Here is a 13,615-nt window from a genome sequence, read left to right on the forward strand (position 1 = left end):
GCTTTCGGATGTGAGGGCGATCTGGCTGCGACATCTGTCACCCCATTGATCGCCAGGGTTGATTCGGCTGATCTGGCTGGCTAGGCGGGTGTCCCCTTCCTCCCTCACCGCTCCATGTGCGTCCCTCCCGAAGCTGCGCGCTCGGTCGAAGAGGACGACCTTCCCCGCTAGAGGAGAGGACCGTTCTTCGGTCAAGGGTATACGAGTAGCTGCGCTCCCCTGCTAGAACCTCCAAACAAGCTCTCAAGGTCCATTTGTAGGAGAACGTAGGGTAGTCAAGCTTCCAAGACTCCAGACACATCCAAATGAGGCGCTGCACGTGGCAGTCTGCCTTTCTTTTAACTCCCCCAAACTTAGATGAATTTTTTTAAACACAAACATACGGAAAGTGTAATAGAAACCCATAGAAAGTGTAAGGAAATCCACATAAAAGACGTGTGACTAATTTTTGAAAGTTGTTAAGTAGGAAGAGTTCCATATGTAGATATCTAACATTATAAAAGTGCTGTCAACCCATACCGTATATTATTATATATATTATTATAACAGTGGATCTTAATTTTTCTAATTTTGTGTACACACACACAAATACATATAGATTTTTTTTCTTCTTTCTTCCTTGATCCCAGTGGATCTTCTTGAGCTTTCTCTTCATTTTGTACATTTTACAGACAAGTGCTCTAAGCTAAACAGTACCTGCCTGGAAGGGGGAAGTTGGAAGGTGAAGTTGGGGATGTGAGGGTGGTGCTAGAAAAGTAATTTGGTTGGTAAACAAGTTAAAACTAAAAAATGTATTAAAATAATCAAGGTCATATTATGGAACAAAATGCAAAATTCACATATTTTAAAGTTAAAAATATGTGTCTCCGAAATTATTTTTTGTTTTTAGAGGCAGCTTCTGCTATTTCTCAGATAATAGATGTTGTTGATTACTGTCTTCACCCATGAAGGGCTCTTGAGAGTACCTTGCTTGAGAAGCCTCTGGTGCTGAACAATTGCAGCAATTTTACATGATAGATTTTATTTTCATTTCTCTGGCGGAAGTGTAAAGAATGAATTGGAACAGTGGGGGTAGATCTTTCTGCGAAATCTAAGTGTCCCTGGGAATTAAAGTAGCATCATGAATTTGAAGAAAATGGGTAAGAAAAGGTGAGACATTAAGTGGGTAGAAAGCAAAGGATTTACTGATCCGGTGGAAGGGAGTGGAGGAAAAGGAAAAGTATGGAATGATGCCGTCCACCACACACACACACACACACACACACACACACACACACACACACACACACACACACACACACACACACTTCCTTTTCCACCCTATTTGTCTGTTTTTCATAACATTATTGTCATCTAACATACATTTAAAAAATGTTATTTGATTGTCTGTAGATGTAGATGTAAATTCCATGAGCTTTTGAAACATTTGGTTTTTGTATGTCCCGCTTAGTATAGAGTAGGCATTCAGAGAATACTCGTTGAATGAATGAATGAACATGCTTTTAAAGGGTTTCCAGCTCCATAAAGAATAGAGGAGGAAGACAAAGTTTGAGAGAGATTAGTTGATTTGTCTTTCGTTCCTATGAGCCATCCAACTGGAAATGTCCACTCGACAAACTGGAAATGTTCACTCGACAGTTGAATAAGCCAGTGATGACACAGACAGAAGAGAGGACTGAGAAGGATCAAATTGGCTGCAAAAGGATGAGCTTACCCAGACAAAGTATGTAGAGAAATAAAAGAGGTAAGTCAAAGACAGCTGGGGCATCCCAAGAGTCAGAAGTCACTTTTAAATATTACTAACAGTATATGTCCAGTTCCATTTTTCTAATTCTGACCTAACACAGAGATCACTCAGTTTATCACGGATAGGAAGCCATATTTCCCAATCCTGATGAAAGTGATCATTATTTATTCATTTTTTCCTATGCATCTTTGGGGATTTACTTTAATTGAACTAGATAGGAAAAGTATTATTATTATTCAGCTTTGCTGATAAGGCAAGCACTTATCTTCATTTCCCTAGTCCTAATTGGTTGAATCATTTCAAACTATTTTTTTAACCTTCAAAAACAGCAATTTCATATGTCTGACCTTATAAAATAGGGGTAACCTCATTCTAGCAGCCCTGTTCTCTTGGAAGAGTAACTAAGGTAGTACCATAAGACTTTTATTATTATATAGGCTTATGGAGAAATGAAAAATCCTGTTGTAATAATTCTATCATTCTATGATGGGTACCCTAACGACATTTTATTCCTTGAAAGCCGCTGAAATCATTCTATTCTTGGAAACCCTTGGAGTTGCCCTCAGTCTGGGACAATCTTACTCATAGTGCATATCTACCTACCTGATACACTTTCAGAGGCCTGGGAAGTCCTCTCAGCCTTAACCCTTCATCTGCCCACTCAGTAGCAGGTAAAATTGCTTTAACAAAAATCAAGAGCTTTCAATCTCACTCTGAGAAAATGTTTATATGTAAATACTCCAGGAAGAGGAAAACAATTGGCTTGAATTAAATTTGGTTTTAGTTATAAATGACCAGTAGTTATTAGACCCCATTCTAATAGCAGGTTTTCATATCAGAGAAAATTGCTCAGATCTTGAAACTGTGGGAAGGGGCGGGGTGGGCCCAATGTGAAGCCAAAAGATTAGAAAAAAGCCAACAATTACACAGTAAGGATAGCTGTGTTCCGATGCTGAGGGGCACATTTAGGGATTCACCAAGACCAGTTTGATTGGTAGATCATGATCCTACAACATTCTTTCAAGGAGTCAAAGAATGTTTAGAAAATGTATTTCGTGTGGCATCTGTATGTAGTTCATCAAGTTATCAGCTTCTTTTGAAGGTTTAAATTGTATATGTAAATGTGCCGTGAAACACTAAAAAACATACAAGGTAGGTATTGTGAAAGTTTGCTGGTACCAAAATGGAGTCACTATGTCAAACTCTAGCAAAATGGAGTCACAGAGGCCATAAAAAAGAAGCCCTCATGCACACAGGACTTACCACAAGAACTCCCTCAGGATACAGTATTTCAGATAAGCTTCTTGCAGAAGAACACTTGCCTATCAACAGCAGTATCAGCCAATAAGCTAACACCAACGCCTGTAACAAACCCCTCTAGCCTTTGATTTTGTAACCTTTAGTTTCAAAACAGTCTATATGGACTCTCTTTGTCTTTAAGAAATTGCCCCTTTTCCTGACCCCTCTGGGTATGCTATGGCCAGCCATAGCCTGTGTGCCCTGAATAGCAATTCTCTGCTATTCACAAATAAATTTATTTATTCTGGAGAGCCTGTCTCTCTGAGTTTCTTTTTAGGTTGACATAAGTGTGATTAAATCAGCAATAACAAATTATTTCCACCTGCTTTTAAAAAAAAAGGAAAATACCTAACTTACGAAAAGCTGAGTTAAAAACAAACAAACAAACAAAAAAACAAAATAAAAATACCTCTACACTATGGGATAAATATTCCTGCTGCTGGTAATTGTATGCTTCCAATTTCACAGCAATAACACTACACTAAGCATTAAGAAGTTATAAAATATCAAACTTCCAAATGAACTAGCATATGAAAACAGAAAATACTAACATTATCTTTTGATGGAAGAACATAAAAACAAGAACAGAACTCAAATTAATTTTTCTTAAACTGTGACTTTATTTGGAGAATTTTCCTTATATAGAGTTAACATTTTTGAACACCTTAGGACAAACTACTCAAAAAGCAACATTTTATTTCAGAAGTGTCTTGCTTAAGTGGTTTTCTGTTCTCCTATCTTCTCATTATTATGAATATTTGCTTTATAAATAAATATAATCTCAGGTACTCCTTATAATCAAATAAGGTGACTAAACTGCTCTCCGTACTGAGATATATGTGATCAGAAGACTTTGTTCAGGTCACTTTAAATTCACATTAGCACAATGTCTGTAGGAAACTGATAATACAAATTAATGTGATATTTGTCTCCAGTTATCCTGTTAATAGTTTCCATGAGAAGGTCCTCATAATAAATTATATAAAAGTACAGTACATTTGGTTGGAAACTGTAAAAATAATTCTAAAAATTAACTACATATATTAAACAAACAAGTTACTACAGTACACTTAAAATGATATAAAATAATTAGAATATCAAACATTCTCCTATAAACATATTGCTTTTGGACATACATTGGGCTGAAACATACAGCCTGCATTCCTTTTTTTCTCTCCTAAATGGCACAAAACAATGGCCAGATGCTAGGGAGATGCTATTTCATGAGAAAACATGGTGCCTGTTAACTCCAACAATACCTGTATTTATTCTTAAAACAATCTTTGTTTTGTGTTGCCTTGATTGTATTTAATTTTTGATAACTCCAGAAGATGACATAATGTCACTTCATTAGATGTATATAGCCTTTTAGGCAAGAAATGTGTCTAAAAAATTGTTTGAAAATCAATTTTCTTCCTACTTGAACTACCTTCCTACCTTTCATACGTGAGCTGGGTGAGGGCTTAGGAATTATTGGAATTTTATGGTAAAATGAACACTCATGCCAAGAGTAGCTTATATGCAAGTGCAACTTTCCCTGCTGTGCTTGCTCTACCTGGGGCACACCTGTACCCCTAGGCACACCACTGTCACTGAACTTTTGGGTACAGAATGGGAGCCAACCTTGTACCATTTCCTGATGTCCCAGAAAGCTTTCTGACTGTAAATGAGGTATAGTCATAGACAGATACGGTTAAACTCATCATTCCTGTTGGTGTCTTGCATGACATTTTATAATTGTGTAATAACTAAAATTATACACAAGTAGCATTTTATTTTCATTTAACAAAAAATGGTCATTATTCCCTTCTATAGTACATAGCATGTACACACAATTTGTCCTTTACCCATTTAGGGGGAGAAAGTGTACATTATAGGATCTTGCTAGTTCTTTAGAATTTCGATTGTTTTTTCAGTCTTCTGCTTTTCTCAAACTGTGCATCAGCTTCTTGACTTTCATACGAATAAAACATGTTTGACTCCCCAAGGGAAGGTGTCTGCTGGTAAACAAAGGAAAGTGTAAAAGGAAGAAAGTGAAGTATTTTCTGAAGTTGGACTCTACAGAAGTATTAGAAAAACAATTTTATTATGTGTGATAGCTAGGTAACTAGGTTTTAATGACCTTAACATAAGCCAGAGTACCAATATGCTATTCAACAATCCATTTTCTTCTCTAAGGGGTATTTACAATTCAAAACCCGCTTTCCAGCAAGCTCGGGAAGCTTTCAGATTAATTTACGTATATATAATACAGAAAGGGAAAATAAATATTAACCTTATAGTAAAGGACTCATCTCTGAAAACACATTTTCTGTTGCTTTAGATAATGAGTTGAGAATATAATACAGAAATGAATTCAGCTTTAACTTGTGCTTGCATATACATTTGACAAAGCTTTGCCGCCAGCTTGTTAACAAGAAAATATCACCTATTTAATCCACATCTGTTATGTGCTTTTCTCATGCCCCTAGGGATCATAGTGCTTGGTCAAGTATATTTTTGAGCCAGATTCTCTCTGAAACATAAATTACTCCCTGATTTTAGGTTAGGGCCCTTTGGAAGCCACCATAATTTGCTCAGGCTGCAATGTATTATTAATACACCAAAGCAATCATTTACCAACTTATTAGGTTGAACCATATGAAAGTGCCTATACTCATTTTAACCTACAAAAATGATTATTTTATAAGGTTCAACTTGCTGTATACTGGAACCTGGAACCAAAAGAGCCCTGAGAAAATGTCAGTCAACACACTGTTGAGATTACATCGCATTCACTGGTGGTGACCTTCCCTCTTGCCCTTAAAGTAACCATAAGCGGAGGCAAATGTGACATAGAGATGGACAAGAGTGGACCTTTTGTCTTTTTCTGTCTCCAAACTAGCTTTGTCATTTTCAAAATTGCTGTAAACATTCCTCTCAATGGAACAGCTTCTGCCCAGCAAATAAGATTTCTCACTCTTGAAAGAAACTACACAAGGGTTAAGAGTTCAAATGTGGCATGCTGTGGACACTAACATCGTGGCAACCATGACTTCCTAGAGAAGTGGAACCTCTGCTGTAAATCTTTTCTGCTCCCAAATGTCCTGAGAATTTGGCTAGGACATAAGATTGAATATTCATTGGCTGCTCCTAGCCAGACCTGGAGAACTGAGCTGAGTGCAAAACTCCTTCTCAGTTATTATAATTAAAAATCTTCTGCTGCTTTGAAACTTAGTTTTTTTGGTCATATGTCTTGTCCGGGATATAAGTTTAATTGACTATGTTAACCTTTATGCTGAGAACATTTTGAGGTGAAAAGCTTCTTTTTTATGGGTGCTTATAAAATTTCACTTCAAAAAGGGAAGAAAATGGAATGTAATGGCATAGCATGATTAAATTTGGTTTCACTTGGATATCTGCAGCCACATTAGAGGGTGCTGTACACATTTCAAAAAAAATTTACTTAGAGTTCTTTCACCTAGGGAACAAAACCAAAACAAATCAAATTACATAATAGTACTTTTAGAACAGCATAGTGGTATCAAAAAAATCAAACCAATGACAAGATATTAAGAAAAGCAGAGGATAACTTTTCTAAGAAAGTCTGAAGTACCTAATGTGCCACATTTAAAATTAAACCCTTTCAAAATATCCATACACATTGAGTAAATAACCCTCTATCGCATAGCCTTAAATTTCCCCCCTGTTGCAATACTGTAGTAATATTATTACATTTTTCAAAATCTGTATAAAATATTATCTGGAACCCCAAAGGAAAATTAATTAACCTTTAAAAAGTTCATTACAAAGTTGACTGTATAAAATGCTAAAACATAATCCGTATATACAAAATGCTGTTGTTTACGAAAATAATGGGACCTAGTTTTAGAATAAAATAATTTTATACAAAAAAAGGGTATTGCATTCAAATCAATATTTAAAAAAAACTTTAAAGAATATTGAAATGTTTTAGTTTCAGAAGAATAACTATAAAGTGTTTGCTTTCACACTATCTGCACATTTCTTGCAGACAGAACGTGAGTTGGCCAAGGGAAAGTGTCCTGCTTTCCCCCGCAGAAGGCTTCATCACTGAGACAGTCATCGCCGAGATGCGTATTTGGAAGCCCAGTCTGTCCGGCCGTGTACTGGCTGGGCGGCTGGGGGCCGTGGTATCAACCCAGGAGTGCTTCTAGGCTGGGTGTGGAAGAAAGGTCGCCCAGGATGAGGTCTCACAGCCTTCAGAGAAGAATAACCTGCAATGAAAAAGAAAGGCTGGCCTGACTGATAGGGAACCAATGCAAGCAAAGTGCAGATATGTGTATCTTGGTGACAAAAATGCCAGAAAATGAGTTTAAGAGGAGCACTTTGTCTCCTGCTCACAGTCTTCCTTATCTCAGAAAAGGACAACCCCATGATTATAGCTGTCAAGACAAAAATATTGGTGTTATTCCTGACCCCTCTCTTTTCCTCATATCCCACGTGTAATTTTTCAGTAAGTCTTATTGGCTTTACCTTCCAAACATACTCAGAATCTGGCAACTTTTTACGAACTCAACTATTAACACCCTGGCTCAAGCTAGCATCAGTTCTTGCCTAGATAATTGCAAAAGCCTCCTAGTTGGTTTCCTGCTTCCGACCTTTCTCTGGCATCAGTCTATTGACAACCAGCAGCTTGAGTGAGGCTGTGAAGATAGATGTCAGATCACCTCACTCCTCCACTCAAAACCCTCCAATGGCTCCCACGTTGCTCAGAGTCCGTGACAACATGTTTACAGTGGCCTGCTGCTGTGCTGTCACCCCTCTGACCTCCTCTTGCTACTCCCTCTCTCACTCAACGCCACTCTTGCACTCTGGCCTCCTTGCTACTCCTTGAATTTGCCAGGCCTGTCCAGCCTCAAAGCCTGTGCACCTAAGAATCACTCACCTCCTTCAAATCTTTACTCAATGACTTCTTGGCAGTGAGCTCTTCTTGGTTACCCTATCTAAAATTGCAATCTGCACCCCACACTCCAACCCCACCATCCCTACTTCCTGCCTCCTTTGTTTTTCTCCTTAGCGCTTATGAGCATCTGACTTACTATGTTATACTCATTCAGTTTACTTATTATCTGTAGAGTGCAAGTTCACAAGGACAGGGAGTTCTGTCTGTCTCACTCATTGGTGGATCCCAGGCCTATGACAGGCTTAGCACAAAGCAGTTGCTCAATAACTGTTGAATCAATTCATGAATAATCTGAAATAGAACTTACCAGGGGAGGGCCAGCCCATGACTCACTCGGGAGAGTGTGGTGCTGACAACACCAAGGCCACGGGTACGGATCCTACATAGGGATGGCCAGTTAGCTCACTGGCTGAGTGTGGTGCTGACAACACCAAGGCAAGGGTTAAGATCCCCTTACCAGTCATCTTAAAAAAAAAAAAAAAAGAACTTACCAGGGGAAGGGTCTGGAAGAGGTGCCAGGTGTACCCTTTGTATAGCAGAACCAATTTCTTTTTTCAAAAAGGAAGGAATATAGTTTCCAGTCAATCCACTAGAACTCGTAGAGCTGGAACCAACTGATTTGCAAAAGCAAGAGCTCATTACTACAAAGACACGTACCCACAACACCAACAGGGTTAAAAAACAGCAGTGCAGAACAATAAATAATTAAGTTTTTACTTTTAGAGAAAAAAAAAAAGAATTAAGATGAAAACAGTGAGTTTTGAGCAGAGCATTCCATCATGCCACACTGTCAGAATGACTAGGAGGGACAAAAACAGCTGTTCTAGTTGACAGCAACCAAATAGAGGATTGGTTGTTGAATTAAAAAAGGAGAAATTTGACATTTTTCTTTATTTTTTTAAAATAAAAATAGGTTCAGTTTGTTCTGAAATTTGCTTTTTTCACTCCATAATAATAGAATAGTTACCCTGCTGTGTCAGTAAATACAAATTCTAGAATATGGATAAGCCATAATTTATTTAATCATTCTCTTATTGATCAACACACAGGTTATCTTAATTATTTAGCTATTACAAATAAGTATATTCATTAAATATTCTTGTCCATAATCAGAAAAATTAACCATTATTTAAAAATATTAATTACATTCACTTTTTAAGTGATTTCTACCTGAGAGTGCTTTAAGGGCAGGGACTGTATATTACTCACCTTTGCATTCCAGGAGGTTAATGAAATGCCTTGCATATAACAGGTAATCAATTAATATTGGATGGATGAATGCATATCTATAATTATTATTATGTAGGCTTAAAAGAGCACATGGAATAATGAAGAATGTTGTTATTGGTCGTTATACAAACAGAAATTCTATCCATTAGGAAAAGAGTTAATAAGTGGTAGAGCTGCTCTGTCTTCACAATACAGAGTGTTCTTGGCAATTGCTTAAGGCAGAGTGGGAATGCATGCACGAAGAGTTATGTTGGTCAGCTGGAGTGCATTTTGCACTTGAGTGAGTAAAGAAATATGAATAAAAGGGCCAGCCCATGGCTCACTTGGGAGAGTGTGGTGCTGATAACACCAAGGCCACGGGTTCAGATCCCTACATAGGGATGGCCGGTTAGCTCACTTGGGAGAGCGTGGTACTGACAACACCAAGTCAAGAGTTAAGATCCCTTTACCAGTCATCTTTTTAAAAAAAGAAATATGAATAAAAATGGGAAGAGACTTTGAATGGGTAAGACACAAAAAGGAAAAAATTTACAGTCAATAAACACAAGAAAACATGATGAAACTCATTAGTAAACAGAACATGCAATTTTGAACCACAATAAGATTTCACTTCACACCCATCAGATTAGCACAAATTTCAGTCTTGACAGTACCAAGCAGCATCAAGGATGTAGAGTAACTCTCATACCCTACTGGAGAGCAATTTGGCAATGCAGGTATCTGTAAAGTTGAAGATGAGCACATCCTTTAACCTGAAATATTTACTCCTAGACATTACACCCAGAGAAACCCTAACTCATGTGCACAACACTAGGCGTATAATAATGTCCATTTCAGCAGTCTTTCTTTCTTTCTTTTAAATTTATTTTTTAATTGACATGTGTTGATTGTACATATTTATGGGGTACAGAGTTATATTTCAATACATGTGTACAACATGTGATGATCAAATCAGGGTAATTAGCATATATCTCACCGCAAAAAGTTATCATTTCTTTGTGATTTTTGAGCTCGTCTCTTTGTACAATAAATTATTGTTAATTATAGGTGTCTAGCACTACTGTATACCATTAGAACTTATTTTTCCTATCTAGCTGTCAGCACTCTAACAGCAAATTTTAAACAACTTATGTGTTCACAGAGAAGAGAGGGAATAAATAAATTATGGTCTAGTATAAATAATAACTTTGGTATTGCATAGACATATAATTGCTACACACATTATTTATTAAAATGAGTGAAGTGGCAATCAGGATTATGTTCATACAAATTTTAAACATGAAAAACCAAACTATGAATTTCATAAAAAGTTTTTTAAATGCACAGGAATAATAAATACCCAAATGTGGCCAGTGCAGGGGCGGGGAGAAAGGGAACTGGGAGGGAGAGGCCGAAGACACTGGGCTTCATGTGTATTTGCACAGTTTGACTTCTTAAGCTGGGTGGTGGGTACATGGGTGTTCTATTATCATGAGAGAGATATTATTTCTTTCTTTTCTTTGTTTCTTAGAACAAATGAACACCTAATGGAAGAAGGCAGGAAGAAGTGAAGCCCAGATGTTTACCTGGCAATGTAGAAGGGGAAGCAGCACACAGCAGGGGCTGCCTGGGAGGGAAAAATGACATGGGTAATGGGTCTGTGAGCCTGGCGGACTTAATGAAATTCATTCAGCCACTTAATGGAAAAAGTGGGGAGGGGCTTCCCAACTGTCCACCTTCCAACCAGAAGGGATTCTGAAGCCTTGGGCCTGAGGCTGGATCATCAGATAGAGGGGAAAGCTGGATGGAACCAAGCCACTTCCACCCAAGAGGAAGGTTGCTCACACAAGCCAGGGCCTCAGAGGTCAGACCTGGTAAGAGTACATGAAGATACATTTGCTTTTCCCTTGAGCCAGTGAAGACTAGGCTGTACTCCCCAGCTACTCTTGAAGGAAGGCCCCTGTGGGAGACAGCTGAGCCCCAAGGACTGCTCCCAAGAAAGAGAGACAAGGGCAGGGCTAGAAGCCTAGATTTTTCACACCAGGAAGGCCTTGTGGTCCCACAGCGCGTCCCACATCTCTCTGTACCCACCTTGCCACATCCAGAGAATTTGCTTTTTGTTATTTAGGAGCTAATAATCATTGCTCACCTGAATTTATTTTGCTGATTACTGATACTGTCCCTGAAGATTTTCCAGACAAACTGGAACTAGACCATGGATTAGATGGAATAAAGTCCTTGCCTGGATTCGGGAGTATGCCATTCCTTATATTTATTCCTAATAGAGAAGAAATTATTTTAAAATGCAAAATACAATGGATGAATGGATAAAGAAACTGTGGTGAGAGAGAGAGAGTGTGTGTGTGTGTGTGTGTGTGTGTGTAATTGAGTGTGTTTACAAACACAACATTATTATTCAGCCCTAAAAAGAATGAGATCTTGCTGTTGGCCACAACATGGATGAGCCTAGAGGACATTATGCTAAGTGAAATAAGAAAAAAGAAAAATATTACATGATTTCACTTATATGTGGAATCTAAGAAAAGAAAAATTCAAATATACAGGGACAGAACAAAATGGTGGTCACCAGGGCAGGGTAGAGGGGAGGAAATGAGGAGCTACAGGTCAGAGGATACAAGGAGCAGACATGTAGGATGAACAAGTCTAGAGGTCTAATGTACAGCATGAGGGCTATGGATAATAAAATTGTACTGTATATGAGAATCATGCTAATGAGTAGATTTAGCTGCACTTGCCACCAAAACAAAAAAACAGGTAACTTTGTGAGATGATATGTTAATTTCACTCACTCTAGAAACCTTTTTAGATCTATATGTACCGCATAACATCATGTTGTAGACCTTAATTACATACAATAAAATGTATTTAAAATGCAAAATGCACATTTAATCTTGCACCACACTTCAGAGATGAAATTAACACAGAACAATTTGTCAAAAACTTTCTGTGATGCAATCATCCAAGCAAAAAGTGTGGTGATGCCATCTGACAGATGGCATAGGAAAGATGCCGTCTTTGGGTTTAGCGTGTTTTCTCCTTTGGGGGTGGCTTGAGAGAGGTCTCTTATGCATCTACCAGCAGTTGTCCATGTCTTGACCCTCTGGTCTGTCCTGGACTTCAGTGCTCCTGGCATTCCAATCTTCCTCCTTCACAGATCACTTCCTTCCTATCCTGATAGAGTTTGGATGTGTTGTCCCCCCAAAACTCATGTGGAAATCTAATCTCCAATGGGACTGGAAGCTGTTTGAGTCATTGGGGCGGATCCCTCGTGAATGGATTAATGCTCTTCCTGGGGGAGGGGGGCCTGAGTGAGATCTTGCTCCATTAGTTCGCGTGAGAGCTGGTTGTTTAAAAGACCCTGGCACCTCCTCTCTTTCTCTTGATTCCTCTTGTCATGTGATCTGCTTGTACCTGTCGGCCATCTGCCACTTTCCACCATGAGCAGAAGCAGCCTGAGGACTGCCCCAGATGCAGCTGCCCCAGAATCGTAAGCCAAGTAAAACTTTGTTCTTTACAAATTACCCAATCTCAGGTATTCTGTTATAGCAACACAAAATGGACTAATACATGTCCCTTTCCAGGTTCTTCTCCATTCCCCATCCCCACCCTCCCATTCTGCAGCCCTCTGCTCTCTTCTTTCTGCATTTTCTCCTGCAAGGTTCCCCTTCTTACCTGACCTGGACCATCATCACCATCATGTGCTGAGGACTCTCACCTGTACCACAACCCTCACTGACTCTGGTCCCTCACACCCCAGGCCTCCCAGAATGCAGCTGCCTTGACCTTGACCTCTCTCACTTTGCCTCAAGCCAAACCATTTTCTCTCTAGAATGCTCATGTTTCCACTCATGTGGAGCACTGCAGCTATTTTCCAAAACTGAAAATTTGAATTTCTCTTTTATCCTTCTCCTTCTTCCCCTGGAGGCCTCTGATTTGCTCCCTGCTCCTTTTTGCCTGTGATCACTGTAGTTTGAGTCTTTGTCCCCCTCACACCTGGATCACTCTATACCTGCCATCTGGTCTCTTCTTCCAGGACCTCCTGGGAACTGTCAGACCTATATTCTAAGACCACCATGTCAATCCTGATGAAGTCTGGCAGTATTAAGAAGCCCTCTTCTCAACCAGATGGCAAGGAATTTAATGCATCAGGAGAGCCTGCCATTCCCCCATCCCTTCCCTTCTGACCGCACCCCAGCCTGTACCTGCACTTTTCTCCCCTGGACAACAGCTACAGCTTGCTGGCCCCTCACTCACTGAGTGCACAGATGTAGATAATACCGTGTCACTCCTCCAATGAAAACTCTTCCTGAGCTTCCCACTGCTCATGAAATCAAATCCAGTTTCTTACAACATCCCCATGATGTCTCTTATTACACACTACATCACCTCCTCTCTTCCTGGCCACACTGGCCTTT

The 13,615-nt window shown here is 39.1% G+C and overlaps 1 protein-coding gene across 2 annotated transcripts in view; it reads right to left on the reverse strand.

The window, feature by feature from the left end:
- Positions 1-6,938: 6,938 nt before the first annotated feature.
- CILK1 (ciliogenesis associated kinase 1) overlaps positions 6,939-13,615 on the reverse strand; it is a 37,847-nt gene continuing 31,170 nt past the window's right edge. Inside the window, exons 11-13 of one of the 2 annotated variants that reach the window (XM_063097535.1) lie at positions 11,329-11,457; positions 8,462-8,584; positions 6,939-7,281 (exon numbers count right to left, since the gene is read on the reverse strand). In XM_063097535.1, the coding sequence (XP_062953605.1) occupies positions 7,127-7,281; positions 8,462-8,584; positions 11,329-11,457 (407 nt within the window). In that variant the 3' untranslated portion in view covers positions 6,939-7,126. Of the gene's footprint in view, positions 7,282-8,461; positions 8,585-9,853; positions 9,921-11,328; positions 11,458-13,615 lie in introns of those variants that run through there. The other variant, XM_063097534.1, reaches the window with a different exon arrangement.

This window comes from Cynocephalus volans, chromosome 5 (genome assembly GCF_027409185.1).
Source record: "Cynocephalus volans isolate mCynVol1 chromosome 5, mCynVol1.pri, whole genome shotgun sequence".
In the NCBI taxonomy this organism is placed as follows: domain Eukaryota; kingdom Metazoa; phylum Chordata; class Mammalia; order Dermoptera; family Cynocephalidae; genus Cynocephalus; species Cynocephalus volans.